Source organism: Alosa alosa, chromosome 22, assembly GCF_017589495.1.
Source record: "Alosa alosa isolate M-15738 ecotype Scorff River chromosome 22, AALO_Geno_1.1, whole genome shotgun sequence".
In the NCBI taxonomy this organism is placed as follows: Eukaryota; Metazoa; Chordata; class Actinopteri; order Clupeiformes; family Clupeidae; genus Alosa; species Alosa alosa.
In genome coordinates, this window is record NC_063210.1 from 13,854,035 (window position 1) to 13,876,713 (window position 22,679).

General features: G+C 44.3%; 1 protein-coding gene across 1 annotated transcript in view; it reads left to right on the plus strand.

Annotated features, from left to right (window-relative positions):
* dlg5a (discs, large homolog 5a (Drosophila)) overlaps positions 1–22,679 on the plus strand; it is a gene marked incomplete in the record, with an annotated part of 55,900 nt that overhangs the window by 10,955 nt on the left and 22,266 nt on the right. Inside the window, 9 exon segments of the mRNA XM_048232913.1 lie at positions 255–286; positions 289–428; positions 4,771–4,914; positions 10,682–10,865; positions 13,743–14,002; positions 15,783–16,095; positions 18,852–19,082; positions 21,422–21,606; positions 22,486–22,611. Coding sequence (XP_048088870.1) covers positions 255–286; positions 289–428; positions 4,771–4,914; positions 10,682–10,865; positions 13,743–14,002; positions 15,783–16,095; positions 18,852–19,082; positions 21,422–21,606; positions 22,486–22,611 — 1,615 coding nt within the window.

The following is a 22,679-nucleotide window of genomic DNA, read 5'->3' on the forward strand; positions in this document are numbered from 1 at the left end:
CGTTACAGTAATTCCCTGTGTATTAGCCGCATCGTGTATAAGCCGCAGGACTATGTTTTATGCAAGTTAAAAGAAACAAAACCATATTAATACCATATTAACTGCCCCCGTGTAATAACCTCATAGCTGAAGAAATTTAGCAAAATCAATGTGTAAGCCACAGCTAATAGTTGGGAAATTACGTTAGCGGCCAGCTCCTCCAGCAGGGCGTAGGATAGAGGTGTCTTTCCCCAGTGACATGCTTACTCCGGTAGGTACGACGGGCAAAGCTTCGTCCCCGCCGCCTGCCCGGCCCTCCAGGAGCAGCGTCCGCCGGGGGAGCGGCTGGAGGCCGTGCTGTTCCAGCTGCGGCAGGTGACGCGCCAGAGGGATGAGCTCCGCAAGCGCCTGGCCCTCGCCTCGCCCGGGACGACCTTCGACGAATGCAGGTAAGCAGTGCACCCAACCCCCCCCCCGAGATGATAAGTTCACACACACACACACACACACACACACACACACACACACACACACACACACACACACACACACACACACACATATAGATATGAGCAGGTACTGATATAAAAAACTTAAACCTGTGTATATTAATGTTGTTATATGACCCATTACGATGTGCACTAGCAGTAAGCAGCAGTGAAAGGGTTAAGCTGGACTGAACACAAAAATCAGACCCATTTAACCCGGAGGAACTTGGTGTGAGGGGGGGCCTGGGTGGGATTAGCCACTAGCTGATGGACGCAGCTGAGTGCAGACTCGTTCAGTGTGCATTTGGTCACAGCTGATGTCAAACGGGGAGATGGTCCATCATCATAATGTAAGCTAGAAGCAGTTAAGGCTGCATATTTGCATGTGGTGTTTGATTTTTTTGCATACATTTCAATAGTTAAGACAGCTGCACCTTGTGCAGCGTGACTCATTGACTTTTCCCATGATGTCATGGAGTGTCACTTTGATGCTGTCTTGTATCAAGAATCCCGGAATAGACAAATCACCAGCCTCAGGATTAGGGACCGGAGTTGACACAGAAAGCTACCAGATGGAATACTGTGTCCTATGTCTTTCTGTTAAACACAAACAAACATCCCGTCTTAAGCCGAGTTGACACTTTTATTTCTTTATTTTTTTTCAGTCACACATGAGATGGTAACTCGCATTGTTTTTCAATCAAGCGTGATTTCTGGGGTGTGTGTGTGTGGGGGGTGCTTGGTAGCTAAATGGCTGACATTGCTTTACTGATGCCCTCTGGCTGAGTGGAAAGCCTTTGCAGTCACGTTTTGTTAAGGTGTTTTCATGCCAATGTAAACTCCCTGAATAACTTCCAGTGGAGAATTGTTGGAGTTGTTTTCACAATAGGCCTCTCGTGTGGAGGCAGGCAAACAGACTGATGTGAATCGTGGCATGATGCCACTTTTAGACTGGCTAGCTTTCATGTCTGTAGGATTAATATCTGCTTCCTGAGTGAACCAGGTCTTGGTGTTAATGGGCTTTTGACTGTTCGTTGACAGAATGAAATCGGCAAAACACGCACATTGCTCACACCCACACATGTCAAATGCATGCAGTCATGCATGTATGCACACTCACTCATGTCATTCTGCATATGGGTGGATGACAAATAAGCCTGAAAAAAGGAATTTAAAAAAACTTCAAATATCATCCCTAAAAAGTGTTTATATGTGTTGCTGTATCTCTAAACTTGACTAATATACATTTAAAAAAAAAAAAAAAAAATGAAATATATATTTATATGTCAATTTGTCATGTTAGTGCCTAAAATTGTCATATGGTGTGGCGTGAAAATAATTTGAAATAAAATGAAAATTAGATACTTTTCTACTTTAATTTATGTCACTGTACATTTTAATCACGTTTGCTTTTGATATGCAACATTTCCTTGTGAATATTTAGAAGAAAAACCTAAAATTTAACAAGTTATTTTGTCAAGGTGGAGAATGCTCCTAAGTGTAACCAGATATTTTAGCTTAATTCTAATATTTCTTGTAAGAACTTGCAGATACCATTTCCTTTGTGTGCTATTGATGTTTTAATGATTTTTCAATTATAAAGTCTTTTTGTGACATTATTTAATGTCACACCAAATGACATGGTGTCACATAATATGATGAACTGCACCACTCCACCATGTGTCAGAGCAAAACAGGGTTTTAATGACAATAAAATCATTAACAATGAATTTTGAAGTCACTGTATGAATGGTGTATCGTGTAACAGCAAAATAGATGAAAGTTTAGTATTTATTTTTAAACTTACATGGCATGGTAACATAAAAGAAAAAGTATGAGAAATATGTGTTGTACAGATACATTTTTTTTTCCCAATTATCACAGATTTAACAAAAAACATATAATATCTGAATTTAAAACATGTTTTTACAAGAACTTTTATGTAAAAATGCAATTTGGTCATAAGGTGTGACAGAAATGTCATATAGTGTGACTTGAAAAAAGCTGTCATACCATATGATGCAGCGTCACACTATATGACATTTTGACAGTTAAGCTAATTTTCTAGACAGTTAAATACAGCTAACTATTATTTAGCATGCAACTGACCACATGGCAGCAGTGCTTTTTAAGAATTCATGAAGAATATTTGTGGAAAATAGCTACTTTTTAGGCAAATGATGTCACACCATAAGACACTAAAATTTGGCCACGATTGATGATGTCCAATTCAAAGCTTTTTATATAAAAATCCAAAAAGCAGAACTCACATCTTGACCATGCCAATTACTCCTGACATTCTATGTTACTTCCTGATTAAGCAGTGTCCTCTTCCCAATAATAATGTCCAAATGAATGCCCGGTCAAAATATACGATATAGTGTCACGCCATATGACAACCATTTTATGGACAAAATATATTTGATTATAACTTAGTTGGACAGCATGCATAAACATCAAAACTTTCTGTGGTTGTAAAAAAACATCCAATTATTTTATATGCATGGTAAAACTTTAAAGTAATTACACTTTTTATGGATATACACTCTTTTTAGGAAGTTCGCACACATGGTGGACAGTCACACCATATGACATTTTTTATGTTTGGATGATTATTTTAAGTCAAAAGTGAAATACAAATCCAATAAATTTAATATGACAGAACTTGAACCTACCAGACCTACAACATTTCCATATCAATTCTTAACAATTGCCATTTTTGTGTGTGACACATGGACAGTCTGAATTCTGCTATTTGTCATCTACCCACATACACACACGCACACACTCACACAATATCAAATATGCCCATTTACACACCCATTTATTTGCACACATGTAACACCACACACACACACACACACACACACACACACACACACACACACACACACACACACACACAAACACACACACACACACAATTCACCGAGTCGCATGCAAATACATGTGACAACGAATCAGACACACACAGTCACCAAGATGTGCTTTTAAAGCCAAATCCTATGGGAGTGACGAGTGTTGGTCAGGACATTGCTTTAAATGGAAAAGGGGCCATAATAACCTGAGGTAGTGTTGTGCTGTTGTTTTTTAATATTAATTATTTAGGAAAAAGCTGAAAGTTTTCCAACCAGAAACTCCTGGATGGACCCCATTGTGCAGAGTAAATGGTTGTTAGTTAAATGGATGAGAGTAGCTTCTGCAGAGAGAAGGTGTGTGTGTTTGTGTGATCGGGTGTGTCTGCCTGTCTGTCTGTCTGTGCCATTTTTGTCTACCATAGGGTGTCTACATGCATCATTTCATGTGTGTATGATTGTATATGTGTGTGTGTGTGTGTGTGTGTATTGGGGTGTGCATATGTATATGAGTTTGTGTGTGTGTGTGCACTCTGAGTCAGTGCTCATATATTTTGCAGGTTTTGTCTGTCCCTGTGGGACTGCGTCCAGTCCACCACTTAGACTCTCTCTTTGTGTGTGTGTGTGAGAGAGACCCCAGGGAGATCTGTATGTCCTGTGGACACGCAGGTGCTAGAAATCTGGGGTTTTCCACTGTAGTCTCTAGGAGTTCCTATCATGTCCATGGGTGAACCAAAGGTTAGAATGCAAAAGCTCTGTGACTTGAATGTGAATGAGGTATTAGGTGAATTAGGTAATTGGGTTGCTATAGTGATGTTTACTGGAATTCTTAATATTCTATTTGTGCCGTAGTGACTGGACATTTTCACTAGTGCAGCATGTACTCTTGAGAGTTCAGTTGTTACCCGGGGGTTTCCCCTGCTCTCTTTCTTCTACCTGTCTCACTCTCTCTCCCCTTTTGTTTCCATCTCTCTCTCTTTTCTCTCTCTGTATGTCTTTCCATGTATCTCTCCCGCTCTCTCTCTCAGTATGTCTTTCCATGTATTTATCTATCTATCTCTCTTTCTCTCTCTCAGTATGTCTTTCCATGTATCTTGGTCTTTCTCTCTCTCTCTCTCTCTTTCTCTCAGTATGTCTTTCCATGTATCTTTCTCTGTCTTTCTCTCTCTCTCTCTCTCAGTATGTCTCCATGTATCTTTCTCTGTCTTTATCTCTCTCTCAGTATATCTTTCCATGTATCTCAGTCTTTCTCTCTCTCTCTCTCAGTATGTCTTTCCATGTATCTCTCTCTGTCTTTCTCTCTGTCCTCCTTTGTCTCTTTCCTGCCCCCCCCCCCCCCCCTCTCTCTCTTGTCTTCTATTTGTGTCTTTTCCTCCAAATCTGGCTCTCATGACTCATGCGCTCTCCTCTCTCCTCTTCCACCCGTCCCGTCTCCTCCACCCCTGCAGGCCGAGCTCGAAGCCGGGCCACGACTACGAGCGGCTCAAGCTGCAGTGCACCAAGGCCATGGGAGACCTGCAGTCGCTGCAGAACCAGCACAGCAAGACCCTGCAGCGCTGCGAAGAGGCCGTCAAGGAGGCCGACTTCTACCAGTGAGCGCCTCTTTCTTTTAAACACTGTCTCCTTCATCTTCTCTTCATCTTCCATCATCTTCCTCTTCGGTCGTGGAGTTCAGCCCCATGGCAAATCTATAGGCACCAGTAACTTTCTCTTGAGTTTTATTTTGTTTCCTTTCTTTCTTTTTTTTAATTCTTTTTATTTATTGAACAATGGAAATATTACAGTTCAGGAGGTGTACATAGATAATACATGACTTCAAGGTATCTCCTCTCATTGTCCCTTTTTTTCCGTCCCTTCTATATCTCATTCATTTCAGAGCTATTTGACAAGAACAAGGGATGTAAAGGTTACAGTTGACCTGCATATTTGTCACCCTTTTTTTTTCTTTATCACCTTATTGTATTCATGTTCTATTACTATCTTATTTATCAGGTTTTGTTTAGTTAGACTTTGTCTTCATTCCTCCACCCTGTTATGTTCTTCTCTTCTTGCTTTGTAGCGTAGTAAAGCAGTGAGGGACGACGTTAGTCGTGCCATAAAGGTCACGGAATCAGTACCCTGATTTGACTACACACATGCAAATAGTGTCGGAAGTGTGTACTTTACATTGGGTAAAGACCTCTGCTAAACACAGTGCCAGTTCTTCATACCCCTCGTCCTGGTCTTTTCCGCCTGCTGTCATGGCACCAAACCATGGCATCAAACCCACTGGCATCCCCTCTCTCTGCTACATACTGGGTATTCCTTGTCATCCACGCCTCACCCAAACCAAACTCAGGATGAACAGGAAGGCATGAAAAAAAATGGAATTGAGCACAATTCGATATGATCAGCAGATGGAAGTAGGGTGATTAGAGAGGGGTGTGCGGAGCTGTCCGTCTGCACACACAGAACTGAAAGCAGCGGAGTTAATCTTCACTAAATCCTCAAATTGGGCCGCGCTGGCGCTCCAGTCAGAGCAACCAAAAATAAAGATGCTCATTTCGCCTGTGATGATGAACGCCGTCAACACAAACACAAAAGAGAGAGGAACGCCACTTCTCCTCAGATCTCCAAAGGCTCTCGGGAGACGAGACAAGCAATCTGTTTGGGTGATCTGTGGGTTCTCAATAGAGGAGCTGCCTGCCTCGATGCACGATGATGATGATGATGATGATGATGATGATCACGATTAAAAGGCCGCCCAGCTATTGATGATTTCCAAGAGGATTACGGATGTGTCATAAGCGGCAGTGTCGGCTTCTCACTGAGGACTTGCTTATCTGAAAGGCACCGTGCCTTGGAGTTTGCGCAGTAGACTTGCCTCCAGCGCTCCAGCGTAGTCAAAAAACACTGGAGTATCAAACGCAGGGTTCTTTATTTGGCGCGTCTTATAGATGCCGTCTCTGCAGCCCATGCGAGAAGGGAATCGTTCTCTGCTGATTCAGACGCTCTGCAACTTTTTAACTTTACCCTCAGACGATAAATTAAATTATGTTACGTTAATACAAAAAAAGCACAAAGCAAAAAAGCACAAAAGATATTCTTTAAGAAAATGGTGTTCTAATCCTTGTGCGAGGAGTCTGGGTCCTCACGCAATGGCCAGGTCTCTCAACACATGCATACCCATATCTAACCAACACCCCACCGTATACTCAGAGGTAGCACTTTTTTGACCACAGGATAATATTGAATTCTGTAATACAGTGTCATGAGAAAGAATTTGTTTTTTGGAGGACCAAAAAACTACCTTTTGACGCATCAAATCACTTGCCACCAACTTTGAATGAGAGGAGCTCAAACTGTTTCAGCAATATAGGCTCTCACTCAAACACTTAGTAAAGTATTTTGGGTGCGAGTTAAAAATGTCAGTCTTGAAGTGGAGGAAACTGCACTCTCTTGTGTATTATACTTTTAAAAGGATTTATTGCACCATGCCGTTGACGCGTTTCAGCGTCAAGCCGTCTTCAGTGTCAGGAGCTCAAACTGCCAAGACGGTGTTCTGGCTTCTTGATGGTTGATTCCAACTCCTTGATTCTCGTGCACGATACCAAAGTCTTTATCCGTGTCCTGAGGCAGAGGCTCATTGAAACGCAGATCATTATCCCTGTGTTAGACAGAGGCTTGATGAATCACAGTGATTAGGTGACCCCTGACCCTGCAGATCCCCACTTGCTGATCTGAGGGGGGTGGGGGTGTCCGCTAACATCTGGCAGAAGACAAGCCCACTCGGCTGTGGAGTCTGTCAGAGTGCACTCCTCCTCTCTGGAGGGCCGCTTGTGAACATTTTATTTATTTAGCAGATACTGTTGTCCAAAGTGACTTACAACTATATTTCAAGGGCATTACAACTATATTACAAGACATTGTCCATTGGAGCAAACTTTTTTTAATTTTTTTTTTATACTTTATTGTGTTAAGCATGATAGTTACATTTAACAATTACTGTCTGCAATCATCATCACACACATTTCCCCCCCCCCCTTTCTCTCCTTTCCCCACCCTGTGAGTAAATGATAATCTTGAAATACTTAATAAATACTTTTTAAAAAAAAAAAAGAATAATAATAGTGTAACCCCTTCTTAACGGGTGTGTGCACAGGCACTATTACAATACATAAACAATTAATTAAATGGCGCAAACAGGATCCTGAAGGTCTCAGCGGTGGAATGGTGAGCTGGCTGAGATTCCTGAATACCAGTAGGCTAACAATTACAGACAATAAATTCAATTGAATAGCCTTGTGCCTCCACTCAAAGGGAAAACCAGAATTTAAATAATCGTTAAAATAATAATAAGACTAATGGAAGGGTAGTTAAAGGTTAATACACCTAAACAGAGACCAGTGTGGAAGACAATACAATATACACAAGTCAAGTTAAATCACAAGAATATACCTATCACAACAGTATTATTAATCATCTATAATCAAATAAAACCCCAACCCCTATAATCAAATAAAACCCCAACCCCCCGTTGGAGCTCGGTGGGTGCACAGGGCGGCAGCTCTCTGAGCTGCAGGCAGGACAGCAACCGCTGAACGGCTCTCCAACTCGCCGGTGATCCAAGCAGAGACGAGAACGTGTGTGTGTGTGTGTCAGTGTAAGTGCAGTTGACGTTACTCACGACCGATCACTCAGAACAGGGGAGATTCTGCTCAGTCCTGACACAGAGGAATCGGAGGCAGCTATGTCCCAGCTAGCCGAGGATGCGACTCGGTGGAGGATATTGCTACAGTCAGCCTGCAGTGCACACCTCAACAGCAGCAGCGGGTAGTTGGCGGTTGGCACTCTGGTGGGCTCAGCACCAGAGGCAAAACGCAGTCGTCCTTAGGAGGTCTGGCTCCGTGGGCCCAGCACCGGCTTCAATCGAAATCATTCTCCTCAAGGAGAATGCAACAGGAGCTAGCTAGCAGGTCAGCTACCCAGGTCAGGATGGCTTCAGCTACAATAGCACTCATAGATATATGAATAGCACTGAACAAATAGCTAGCTAGACAAATAATAGCAGACCGGTAACTTAAAAAAGAGAAGGGTAAGCAAGTACGATCGCTGATGTTACGGAGTAAGTGGGCCTATGAACTTGTCCAATGGTCTCCACAAACTACAGGCAGCAAAGTATCCTCTCTCTCAGTGCAAACCCGACCGTGACTGATGAGCCTTCTCCTCTGAGGAGATGGAACCTTCACATTCCCCGCGATTTCAAGGGTATAAACAAATAACAAATAATCATTGGCTGCTTAAACAATTCAAATAAAAGCAAAACAAACAAAGACATTTGATTGGTGCACATGTATAGAATGTTGTAAATCACAGAAGCAAGTAAATTACAAAGCATTCTGGTACATGGAGTAAATTCATACAGTAACAAAAGGGTAGTACAAGGTTATTAAGCATACTGAAAAACGTCAATTTTGCAGGTGCTTACAATAATAATAATAATAATAATAATTGTCCATTAGGTTAGTACCTTCTCATTCAAGACCATTAATTTAGAAATAAAGTCGAAATAGATACGCAAAAAAAAAAAAAACAAAACAAGAGGAGACATACATTTTCAACATTTGGCTTTGTTACTTCTATTACACTATAAGCACACCCACCCACCCAACCACCCCCAACCCCCCATCCCTACCCACCAGTCCTCCCATCCCTTCACACATCTTTCCCAAGTACATCTCATCTAGTCAGCTGGTAGAGTTCCCATCTTTTCTCAAACAGTTTTTTCCTTTTAATGATACTGTATGTCACCTTTTCCATCTCATACATACCATTGGAGCAAACTTGGGGTTAAGTGCCTTGCTCAAGGGCACAACGGTGGGAGCCAGGAATTGAACCCACAACTTTCAGGCTACTGCATGCTAGCCCAGCTCCGTAAACACTACACTTACACCACCATACATCACATGCAGCCTGCATAGATGTGACTGATAAAAGAATGTTTGGGACAAGTTATCACCGTCCCAGAGTGTAAACAATGGCAATGGACTCACTTTGCCACCATCAAAAAGCGATTGCGGCAAAATCCAGGTGTGGCTTTGGCTTCCAAGTGGGATCAAGTGGTCATGTTTGTAGTGTTTTTTTTTTTTTGTTGTGTTTTGTTTGAGTTCTGCCATTGTCTTGACTCGCGCCTCTAAAAGTGTTATCCTCAAGGTCCCTTAATCCCAATCCAGAGCATTCTTGAGCTGCCATATGCATTTGCCACTGTAGTGCTGTACCGGTACATATTCAGTTCATTTCTATTATTGTACTGTTTCACAAATACAGACTTCAAAGGATAAATTCAGTGTTTGCGGTTTCCTTTTTAGCGCTGTTTGGATTTAGTCACATAAGGCCTTGGCCATTTGACTAATTTCATGATGGCATACCATCTCCATCGCAGAACAACCCAACAGCTGGCTGCTATGCCAACAGGCAGATGAGGGATTATGGGATGGCGTTTAAGCCTCTTCCTTCAGGCTGCTCTGTGCATCTGTGCGGCCAAAGACCAATATAAGCAGTTTATTTCACGCTAAAAACTGGCCACGTACTGCGCTGTTTGCTTATCCTTACCGTTTTCTCTCTCTCTCTCTCTCTCTCTCTCCATCTCTCTGTCCATCCCTCTCACCTATAATTCACTCTGGTCAGTTGTAAGCTTTGTTTAATACCCATTGTATTATCAAAGATGATCCTATGGGTCATTTCAGGACTGCATGAGCAGGGTGAACCGGATATCGCGTATAAGCGCAGGCACTGCGGTGGTGGGCTGTCATTACTGTAGACGGGATGATGTGCAGGTCATGATCTGTGCTCATGCTGTGTGGTACACAAGCTTATTCTACCTGCACATGGCTTATGCTGTGTGCTTAAAAGCCACATTTTGTTTGAAGTTCTAGCTGAGCTGACAGACTTTGTTATGTAAGCAATACATGCATGAAAAGTGCACATGCACTCATGCAGATAGACCTACAGGTTGACTCACGTGCGCATACACACACAACACCACACAACAAAGTTAAGTGAAGTGAAGCAGAAACTGCCGCTCTCACAGTTAGATACAGACTCCCTCTTAGACACGTATACACACACACACACACACACACACACACACACTCACACACACACACACACACACACACTCACAGATTTGAGTGAAGACAGATGCAGTAACTGCTGCCCTTTACACACACACACACACACACACACAATTACTGAGTTGAGTGAAGACAGATGCATAACTGTCACTCTCACACTTGCATACACAAACACACACACACACACTCTCCGGTAAGCCTGAGCTGCACTAATCCAGTGTGTCGGTTCCTTCCTCCCCACCCTCAGCACGCTCCACAGCCGGGCCCTGGGCGAGCAGGCGCAGCTGAAGGAGGAGGCGGAGGGCCTGCGCCGCGACTACAGCCAGCTGCTCCGCGAGCACCAGCACCTGCAGCAGGCCTGCGACGAGCTGCGCAGGCTACGCCTCGACGACCAGAGGGAGGCCGCCGACCTGCGCATGCTCCATCAGCAGGTGAGGCAGGACACAGCATACACACACACACACACACACACATGTGGGCTCATACACAGGCAGGTCCCTAAGATCTCTTGGGGTCTTGACCTCCTTGCAAAGAGCGTATGTCCTATGGAGGCATATCAACACATGCACACGCGCATGCAAATATGTATGCGCATACACACACACACACACACACACACACACACACACACACACACACACACACACACAGATGCACATATACAGTACAGGTGACGCAGATAAGCTCCTTACCTGAAGCAGGAGAAGTACGTATCTGGTCAAAAATGTTCTCAGAGTGGCTCATCTGTGATTTATAGCTTTGTGTCAAATGCGCCAAAGTCCATTTAAAATTCTCACACAAGCAGCAAGTTTCAGTCCTGTGTGAAAGAGCCACTCTTCAGTCTATGGAGAGTGAAAGAGTCTCCACATTATGAACTTATGATGTTACAAAAGAATACAAAGATTGGGACATTTATTAATAGATCACATTCATGTGTTTAACATGCTGAACGCTAGACATGCAATACACTATAATAGCCATTTTAAAGTATTTATGTTCAATAATACAGTAAAGCTACTTCAATAACTCCAGTGTTATTTTACTGTCTTCTGGATTATGCTTTGCATGTGTCATCCTATGCTCTGCCCAGACTGTCTGTCTCTGAAAAGTCCATTGTCATTTTCCAGCAACCATAGAAGTGTAGCCTGTTTTTCAGTCTGTTTTTAGGTGGTTACTCAAGCTTTAACCTTACTCTTAACCCTGCCTGAACCCTAGCATTAGCCACAGACAAGTAGCCTAAATGTGACATTTTCACTGTGAATAAGTAGGCAGCTGAAAATAGGGCTACCCTCTACTATGGAAAATGAAAGGTGGTGATGTTCCCCTTTTGGTGTGGCCTTTTAGACAAGCTAATGAAAGGCTTCCCATAGTCTTAGTGCGCGTGGGGAATACAGGCCAAGACCTGACCCGGGCTTTTGGCTTCTCAGCCTCCCGCTAATGAGGTCAGGTCATTATCCAAACAAACGACAATAATAAACGCTGTGCGCTTAGGCACTGTCAGGACTTTTTGCCGGGCCTTCGAAATTAGCCCAGGCTGCATAGTTTCAAATTAGCCAGATGATGGGAAATGCCCTACATGTCTTTGTTTGTTTGTTTGTTTGTTTGTTTGTTTGTTTGTGTTTTTGTTTGTTTAATTGTTTCAGGGCTTTAGTGTTCTAATTACACGGCAATGCTTCCTGCTGATTTCTTACATGTGTCTTCCCTGAAGCTGATTTCATACATATGCCCCCCCCCCAAAAAAAAAAAAAGAAAAAAGGAAAAAAAATCACCTACCCCTCTCTGCTTGTGGAAGTTCCTGTGTTGTCTGACTTCATCTTATGACTTTTAGTGATCTTTAGTAAACTTTAGTAACCACTGTGCTACTAGACCAGGGTAATATTTGGGTCTCATTAAAATTCTCTTCTTGCCGAGAGAGAGAGGCTGTTGGATGAGCGGATGAACAGATGAGGATAAATAGAGAATGAGTGAAGAAGGAGGGGGGAAAGCAGGGCGGGGGAGTGAGTAGGAGTCAGAAGGTTACGGAGGGAAATCCAAGTGCACATCTCTGCTATGCAGCATGCTCCTGAGAGAAACGCTGCCCTGCCCGATCGCCATGACGTTCCACATGCCAGCAGTGTTACCCCACAGCTCAGTTCCGCTCCTCCACAGAAACCGCTGCGCCTGAAACCCCCCAACTGGATCCGCTCCTTTTTTGGTCATTTCTCAATAATGGCGTTTATTTATGGCTGATTGTCATAAATGCTCCAATGCTTGCTTAAAAGCCTGCATGACTTCATCCCCGCTGAAAGAGTTATGGCCTAGGTAAGCCCGAACGATAAGCAAATCAACTGCTCATTTAGCCTAAAAGCCGACTTGAGCTTGTGCCATCTGTACTGTTGCTTGTATGAGTTCAACTGTTTAATTTAGGCAAAGGCTGTAACTTCACCCGGGCTCCTCATCACTAAAAAGAAGAGTCTCTCCATTTGACAAACGGTTTGCCTCATGGGGCTTTGATCTCTCGTGCACGGAAGCAGTGCAGCACGGCGTTTGATCATCCACCGAAAAAAAAAGAGGAAACAAAGAAACAAATTTGAATTTAAATCTGTGGTGGAGGCCACTTTAAATAAAGCGCTGTGGGAACGTAGTCACGCCATCTGAATGCCCGGTGCCTTTGATGCGTCAGAAGACATTCATGAGAAATTGACATTTAAGCTCAACAAAAACAAGGTTGTGTTTGGACAGTGGGCAGCGGTGTGGTTACTTAAGGTCAGAGAAGTGCGCCGCCTGATCTCTGCCACCTGCAGGTGGAGAGGTGTCACTGCGTCCTTATGAACTGAAGTCGAATCTTATGAGCAAAAATCAATGACTGGGACCAAGTGCAAAAGCCAGGATGGCACAAAACCAGGGAGTTGGTCAGATAACAGCTGGTGCTGAAAAGGTCTGGTTTGGATTTGGGCCTGCCAGAGCTATGGTAGATCTACAACAGATCAAGATCTGGATCACTTTTGTCAACAAATTCAGCAGATTCTGCTATTAAGGAGGCACGTTCCTTAATGCTTATAAGTGTTCTTGGACGAGTCTTTGATTACTCTGCTTGCAGGAAACTGAAGCGTACCTGGCCATGCTGACTGTAGTATTAATCTGATATCCTGTGGTGTTCATTTGAGATCCTGTAGTGTTAATCTGAGATGATGTGACTCAGGATCAGATTTGTCCATATTCAGCCCCTGCTTTTGCTCGGTCATAATCTCGAGGTGGAATTTGATCAGGATTTTTTGATTTTGCTAAATTCAGCAATGGTTTGCTGTGGTGACTTCTTTGCCATGCAGGTGATTCGGGAGAACGGCTCGCCGGACATCCTTAACAAGCTTTACGACACAGCCATGGACAAGCTGGAGACGGCACGCAAAGAGTACGAGGCACTACGCAAACGCTACAACGAGAAGACGGCCAATCACAATGCAGACCTGAGCCGTCTGGAACAGGTGGAGGAAGAGAACCGGCGGCTTCAGAAGCAGGTGGACGTGCTGCTCAAGCACCGGGACTCTGCTGTCCACTACCAGCAGCAGTGCTCCGCAGGAATGAGGAGGTACAAGACACGCAGGACTAAATCCATTGCAGAATGTTACAGAACACACCACGACACTTCAATATAATAATATTATAATTTAGTAGTCTCTACTAGTCACATTAGTGCTCTACCAATATGATGAGGTACAGCCACAAGCAGGCCTAAATACACCACTATACTACAGAATAATCCAGTAAACTATACATTAATGCAAATAGGCCTAAATACACCACTGTACTACAGAATAATCCAGTAAACTATACATTAATACAAATAGGCCTAAATACACCAATACTACAGAGCAGTCTAGTATACTTAAGCAATAAGCCCCAAGTTAGGCACAACGCGCTGTGGAGTGTGGTGGAGGGACAGCCACAAGCAGGCCTAAATGCCTCACTATACTACATCATACTTTAGCACTCTGCAATAATTATATCAGTGCTCCATAACCACACACAGGCCCTATACTACAGAACATCAAGGGGCACTACACCATACTACATTATACTTTACTACTCTACTTTAGTCCTATTAGTCTTCACTAAGAGGGCAGGAAGAGATTTGAGTTTACGTAAACAGTGCATTCAATTTCAGAGGATCATTACGGAAACACTTTGAATTGTAAGCCTACTTCTAGATCTAGTGAATATCCCAGGTTTTAAACATGTTTCTTTTAGAAATTTTTCTCTAATTCAGACTGCAAATCATTTCGTGACCCCTCCCATATTCTTGGCGACCCCCAGTTTAAGAACCACTGTGCTACATTATACTTTAGTCCTAGAAGTGTTCGACACTATGCTGCTCTACACTACACTACCACAGTATTACAGCACAAGCTTAAATGCATGGCATAGGTGGTAATAACAATATTGGTACATTTGTGTATAGCGTTTGTGGCATTTCAGAGTGCATAGTGCATACTGACAAAACAACAAAAAAAGACCCTTTACCGCAGAACACCAAAGTGGTTCACACTTCACTGTATGTGTTAAATATTTCATACTCAAAACTAGTCATTTGCAACACCTCTCACATCCACCTGGCACCACTATACCGTGTTGTACACTTGCCATGATGCTTCATGACCATCGCCAGGGCACACATTTGGACACTCCCATGATAACGAGAGATTGCACTGGACATCCTCCCCCCCTGTGGTGCGAAGTTTTTGGCCCACTTTATATCGTTTACTTAATAATTCATTCAAAGGCACACTGTACACATTTTTGGCCCACTTTATAGTAAGTGCACTTAATAATTGATATTACAGCACACTATACCTCTGATATTAGCATATATTGTTACAAGATGTATTTGAGACAAAGTTTTAGGGTTCGTGTTAGGGTAACAAAGCACAGCTAATAATGGTTACTGAAATGTAGGCATTATTGTATTTAAATATTTTTGAATGCATTGTTATGAGGACACTGAATATATAATGCCAAGCAGACACTGTGCAATGTTTATGTGATGTTAGTTCTGAATCGGTTGGATCAGCCGACAAACTTTTTAAAGCATTTTTTTTTATGCCTTTAATGATAGGACAGTGGAGAGTGACAGGAAGCGAATGGGAGAGGGAGCACAAACACATGTCTCTGCTCTAACACACTGTCAATTACATATGCTTGGCCCACTGTACCCTCACTGTAACCCCCAAGCATGGCGGGGCTAATAGTACTCTATAACAATGCATTGTATAACTACGCATTGTTATGAGGACACTAAATGTATAGAGGGACTGCCTTGTACTTTCCAAGTGTACTAATCCCCCCCCACTTCTCACTGCCCTGCTCTCCAGACTGGACGCACTTCAGCAGGAGCTAGCGGCGGCAGCGTCACGTGGTGTGGAGCTGCAGCGCGAGCTTGAACGCGTGCAGTCGGAGGCGACACGCTCACGCACGCTCCAGCTGAAAGCGGGCCAGGAGGCCGAGAAGCTGCGCGAGGAGCGCGACGCCGTGCTCAGCGAGTACCGCCTGGTGATGAGCGAGCGTGACCAGGTCATCAAGGAGGTGGACAAGCTGCAGACGGGTTTGGAGGCGGCCGAGGCCAAGTTGAAGAACACGTCCAGCCAGCGTCGGGTGGCCAGCGAGGAGCTGGAGGCCCTCAGACAGGTGAGGAGACAGACGAGATTAGACGAGACAGACGAGATTAGACGAGACACACCCCCCTGTACTAGAGTCATGTGTTTAGTGGTACTATCAATGTATGTTGCACAGGCAGGCTTGCATTATAAAACATGGATATTTTAGAGTGTATGTCTGGAGACAAACGTATAGGAATTTCACTTCTATAGCTCACTTTCCAAACCAATCGTTGGATCTGTCAGTAACAGAACAGGTTCAGTTCAGAGTAAACAGCAACGGTATGTGGTGCATTAGTCAAGGACACAAATATATTGTCTGTGTGCCATGACCAAGATGCAGGGAATTTGATTCTAAACATCATTAGGTAACAACTGGCTCTGCAGAGGCGAGAGGCATTTTCAAGGAAACTGATATTTGGTAATACATCGACATCCCAACAGTTCTGTTTTTCATTTAGGGAAAGCCACTGTGGTTTTGTCTCCAAACATGTGCTTTTCAGCAAATTCCCTTTACACAGAAGTTGTACAATTTGTGCTGGTAACTAGATCCAAATATTTGGGCGCATCTGTTGTTATATGCTGTTGTTCAGGGGTGTGTTTCCCAAAAGCATAGTTGCTAACCTGTTAGCAACGGCAAATTGCATTGCAACCAACAAAGTTGCTAACTTAGTTAGCAACTATGCTTTTGGGAAACGCACCCCTGACCGTCATCCTCATTGCTAATGTCAATAACATTGATTGGATGAGGACTTTGGGGACCCTTAAGCCTGATTTCTACTTCTCTTCGTACCAAAATAGATATATCTGTTTACATCCTGAACCGCAAGCTTTCAGAAAACTGCAAAAACTGTTTAAACGAACATGCAGTTTCTTACTTAGCAGTGAAAAACTTCAGTTATGCTCAAAGTTAAGTGATGTCAAGCACACAGCAAAAAGCAACTGATTGAGGCTAGGGCTCAGTTGGGGCGCATAAGTAGCGGATCTGAGTAGCGTTTGCACTGCCTATGGCTACCGTGTGCAGCAGGCCAAGACTTCTGCCATCAATAGGCTCTGTGTTGCCTCAGATGCTTATCAAAGGCCCCATGGCACCTGAACAACAACTAGCACTCCTGAGCTCAACTTCACAGTTTAAAGAGAGTAGCAAATATTGTCCGTGCTACCTCTGTGTAAATAATTGAAAGAAAAAAGCCCATAAATAATTAGTGATGAGTGAGTATTTGGAAAGCCTTTTTTTGCAGGCAGTGAGAAGTAGTTTTTGGGCTTTTTTTTCCTGGGCTGACGAGAACTGATTGCTCACGCCAAGCCGGAGTGCTTCCTGTGTGCTTCTTTCGTGTTAGTGTTCCTATCCTGGGGAGAGTCAGGTGTTGGCTCCCCGTGTGAAGAACTAATTAAACCAAAGACAATCCCTGTGCTGTAGCTACACTAAGATGAAAGCATTTTTGTAAATAAAACTATTTAAACAAGGACTTCCTGAACACATAAAACTATCTATACTTCCCCTACTGCACTTACACACACTGCACTTTTTACCCCTCCTCTCTCAATCTATTTATTAAATTCTATCTAAATCTGTCTTTCTTTATCCTTATAAATAGTTGGTGATCCTTCACGACACCTCTGCACAGGAACGTTGAGCACCTAAATGCCATTTCACTACATGTTTTACAACAGGTATCTCTATGGATGTGACAAATAATAAAACATTCATAAAGGTTAGACTGGGGCTTTGGGGACCGGAACCAAGCTTTTGCTTTGGCACGCACCACAACTAAAGCTCCGTGCAATATTGTTCAGTTAAATTTTAAAAGAAAGTGGAGATGGGGAGAGAGAGAGCGCGAGTGCACTGAACTGAATTGAACTGGAGTTCCCTGCGGCCCAAAATAAGCCCGTCCGTGGTTAAACACAGTCTAACTAAAGCAAACAGTAGAGGAAGGCATGCACCGTCATCCGTTGCTTACCAAGCCATTCTGCCTTTGACCAAAAATATATGTCCGTGTGTGTTACTTTTTGTTTTGCTTTTGTTGTGAACCTTTCTGTTCAAAAGTCATTTGCTTGTGAAGAGGGACTTGGTTCTGATCAGATTCTGTGGTTCGGAACTGACCCACTAGTTCTGAATCATTAGTCTGTTTTTAGCAGAGGCGGAAAACTCCGGCTTCAGAAAGTGAAAGTCCCACCACATATTTGTTCCAACCATTCGCTAAACCAGCTGATTTTAAAAATAGCACAACTACGTCAGCCAGCTAATATGTGAAATCACCTGTGGCAAATGCACAGGTAGAACTAATGGTAGGACTGAGACTGGACTTGTTCACCTCCGTTTTTTCGCTGTCCTAACCTTAGGGTCTGGACACTCTCACTTTTATTTTTCTGAGTTTTGTTTAGTTTGTTTTTCCTGTGAACCGTAGTGGGCGTGTTTTACAGTTCAGAAATGCCTGTGGCACCCTCTGTTGATGACACGTCCTTGGTGCCGTTCAGAGCTGGTGGAAATGCGGAATGGTTCACTAGATGGCTCTCTTTCTTTTCTTTTCTTCCTTTCTTTCCTTTTTTCTCCGATTGCCCACATTCTGTAAAGCGCCATGATACATGTGTGATGTTTTGGCGCTCTATAAAGCACAATAAATTGAATTGATGGCAATTAGCAACAAGGTTCAAAGAATTCAGAACGAAACCAGTTCAAGAACCAGTTCTCTGTTGGTCGAAATATGCCCTGAACGGTGTGTGGCTCCCCAACCTCTGACCCAACTCATCCCCCCCCCCCCGACTGTGCGGTTCTGACCCGTCCAGGAGCTGGGCTCAGCGCTGGTGGAGCGTGACCGTGCGCTGTGCGAGCGGAACGAGCTGCTGGAGAAGTACTGCTTCGAGGTGAAGGACAAGGCGGAGGCGCAGAAGGAGCTGAGCCAGGCCTGCCGCGACATGGAGGCCGTCAAGGAGGAGCGCGACGTGGCCCGCAAGGAGCGCACCGAGGCCATCATCCAGAGGGACCAGCTGCTCCGCGAGTACTACCAGGCCAGACAGGTAATAGGCCCACTCACTCACTCACTCACTCACTCACTCTCTCTCTCTCTCACACACACACACACACACACACACACACACACACACACACACACGCTTTCTCTCACGCTCTCGCTCTGTCTCACAGACACTGGCACTCACTCACTCGTGCGCTTCCTCACTACTTCTGTCTGGTGTCTTTCTCTTTCTTTTTTTACTCACTCAGTCAATGTGTGACTCACTTATTTACCTGCTCTCTCCATCACTCCAACAAACACACAGATAGACAGACACACACTATTATTTACTCAGACAAAGCTGCTTCAGCACATCAGCACACCACTCCCAACATTAGCCTTTGCAATATTATACCACTCGTCTCTTCTTATTTATTATTTATTGCTGTGGAGCCGAGACTAATGAGGCGTAGCAATAAATTAATCTTGTATCTTGTCTTTTTCTGCCCCACCCCTTTTGTGTGTCTCTCTGACTCATGCTCTGCCTCTATCTCTCCCCCTCCTCTCTCTCTCTCTCTCCATCTCACTGTCTCTCTCTCTATCTCTCTTTCTCCTTATTTTCTCTGTCATTGCCATTTGCCTTCCCTCTGGTTCAGCAATGTCTAAACCATCTCTTTCATTCTGTCACCTCCCCTCCTTCCTCTATTTCTATCTCTTTCTCTCGTTCACTCCCTCTTCACAGCTTTCAGATCTTTCTCACACTCTCCAAGATACCATCTGTTTCCCTCTCTCACCCTCCTCCTCCTCCTCTTCCTCCTCCTCTCCCTCCTCCTCTCCTCTCTTCTCTCCTCTCCTCTCCTCTCTGCAAACAGCTAAAAGGTGACACAACAACACAACTCAAAAACCAGCCAGCACATTAAACAGCATCCATTTACATGACAACCGTGTACTTCCACCCTCTATGGGAACCTTGGCATTCTACAACCCCTCGAGTTCTACAACCCCCCCACACACACACACACACACACACACACACACCACATCCCCGGACTCCTATTCACCTTCCTCCAGTGTTTGCCGAGAGCCAGTGCAAATGTTTACAGCCCCACTCTGACATAAACAGCGAGGGCGCCTGAGTCGGGGTTCTCCAGGAAGCCTAATTACACTGTCCAAACAGGGCGCCTCCGGCTGGGTAACTATTTGCTCGGCGGCTTTCACATGGGCTGCTCCCCTCCGCTACGCATTGCACTGCACTGCACTGCGCTGTGCTGCGCTCTGGTCACTGTGAGCGGTGGCTCCTCTTTCCTCTCCTCTCTTCTAAAGGGCCACAGACAATAACAGAAAAGAATCACACACACACACACACACCATCCTGAGATCAGTGTTTTCCAGTGGCATTTTTCCACCAGTGCACACAAAACACTCAGGCACAGTCACAGATCCACACATGCTCGGATGTCAACGCACGCAGGCACGCACGCACACACACACACACACATGTGTACACACACACACACACACGTGTACACACACAGACAGATGATACACAAATAAAGGGCCACAGACAATAACAAAAAGAATCACACACACAAGCACACACAGGCACACACATACTCATATACTGGATGCATGAACTCAACACTGAGCCTACAACTCAACTCTCCTATCTTCAGCCACTACACACACACACACACACACACACACACACACACACCACCCATCACGCACTCCCACCAGCACGCACACCGTGAGAGTGAGCGACACCAGTGGTAGTAATCCGCCACTCCCCCCCCCCCAGCCTCAGGCAGGGGGGCACATCTGCCTCTGCCCCCATACCCCCCCTCTCATATCCGGATCAGCCCGGCAGCAGCAACCCCAGCAGCAGACGATCAGCCTGGGGAGCTTATACAGACAGTGATCTCAAAGCGGTGTGGCCGCCTGGCTGGGCCATTATACTAAATCACATTCACAGTCACTCATTCATCATGGAGCAGGAGGCAGGCAGGAGCAGTAGCCACTAAAAATAATTACCAAAAAAGAATAATCTGCTCTTCAGACATTGCCCCTTGGAGGTTATTTGTCAGTTTGGTGGCTATGATGATGCAGATTAGAAATGAATAAATGCAAATAATCCCAGTGAAAGTTAGGTAATATGCTTAAGTAAGGTAATTATTTTTGGTAGTAGGCCTGCTGTTTAAACCACTAAAGTGTATGAGTACTTACCGGTTACTTAGATTACAAAGAAGAGAACATGCGTGATTAAAACCACTACACAGCCGCATTATGTTGACACAAGATGTATTTTTGTCCCATGTTTGTGATTGTGCTGTACGTGTGTGTGTGTATGCGTGCGTTTGTCTGTGTGTGTGTGTGTGTGTGTGTGTGGTGTGTATGCGTGTGCAGAAGCAGGACTCTGCGGCGCTGGACATGGAGCGGGCCAACAAGGAGCTGGAGATCCTGCGTAAACAGTGCGAGGCCATGAGCCAGGAGCTGCAGGAGGCGTCCCAGGAGGCCGAGGTGGCCAAGTGCCGGCGCGACTGGGCGTTCCAGGAGCGCGACAAGATCGTGGCCGAGAGGGAGAGCATCAGGTGACTACCTTACCTAGTAATTGATTTGGCTGATGCTTTTATCCAAAGCAACATCAATTACTATGAGCGACAGTATCGGGGTTAAGTGCCTTGCTCAAGGGCACGATGGTAGCAGCCAGGAATTGAGCCCACAACTTTTTCAATCCACTATGCTACCACTAACAAATGCTTTGATCACCGGACCGTGCTGCACGGAGGTGGCCTCTGGTCGTGTCCACAATTTCCCCTTAAAGACATGATTACCGTTTAAATATTAAATATGTATAATCAAACATATCAACAGTATGATAGTCTTGTTTTCTTTTATTTGTGTTGCTTGTCTTAATATACAGCACTTTGGTCAACTGCCCTTGTGTATAAAATGGCTATTTAAACAAATAGACGCTGACAAAGACATGCCATTCCACACTGTTAAGTCCAGCTTAAAATAATATACCCCATAACTGAGTATTCAGAAGTAACCTCTGTTTACTAATCTACTTTTATTGTTATAAAGGGGTTTGATAGTTTTGAAGACCTGTGATGCAACAAAGTTGTAGTTGATGTTGAACAGCAGAGACTGAATAAAGAGTGGGCACCCTGTCAGCAGTGGAGACTGTACAGTAGAGGCATATGGTGCATGCACAGCTCTGGACAAAATTAAGAAACCACTGCACCACTTTTTCTGATGTCATCCTATGGTTGCTGAGTGACATTCGAATGATTGACGGTCATATTCAAAACTAAGAGACCACTACAAATTTGCCCGTCAACTCATACGAATGTCACTCAGCAAGTGTAGGATGACATCAGAAAAATGTTCAGTGGTCTCTTATGCTTTTTCCAGAGCTGTCCAGATGCAGTGTGTTTGACTGGTGCAATGCTGCCCCCTGTGTGCAGGACCCTGTGTGACAACCTGAGGAGAGAGAGAGATCGGGCTGTGAGTGACCTGGCCGATGCGCTCCGCAACTTGGACGACACGAGAAAACAGAAGAATGACGCTGTGCGGGAACTGAAGGAGCTGAAGTAAGCCTGCTACTCACTCACTCACTCACTCACACACTCTCTCACACACACACACACACACACACACA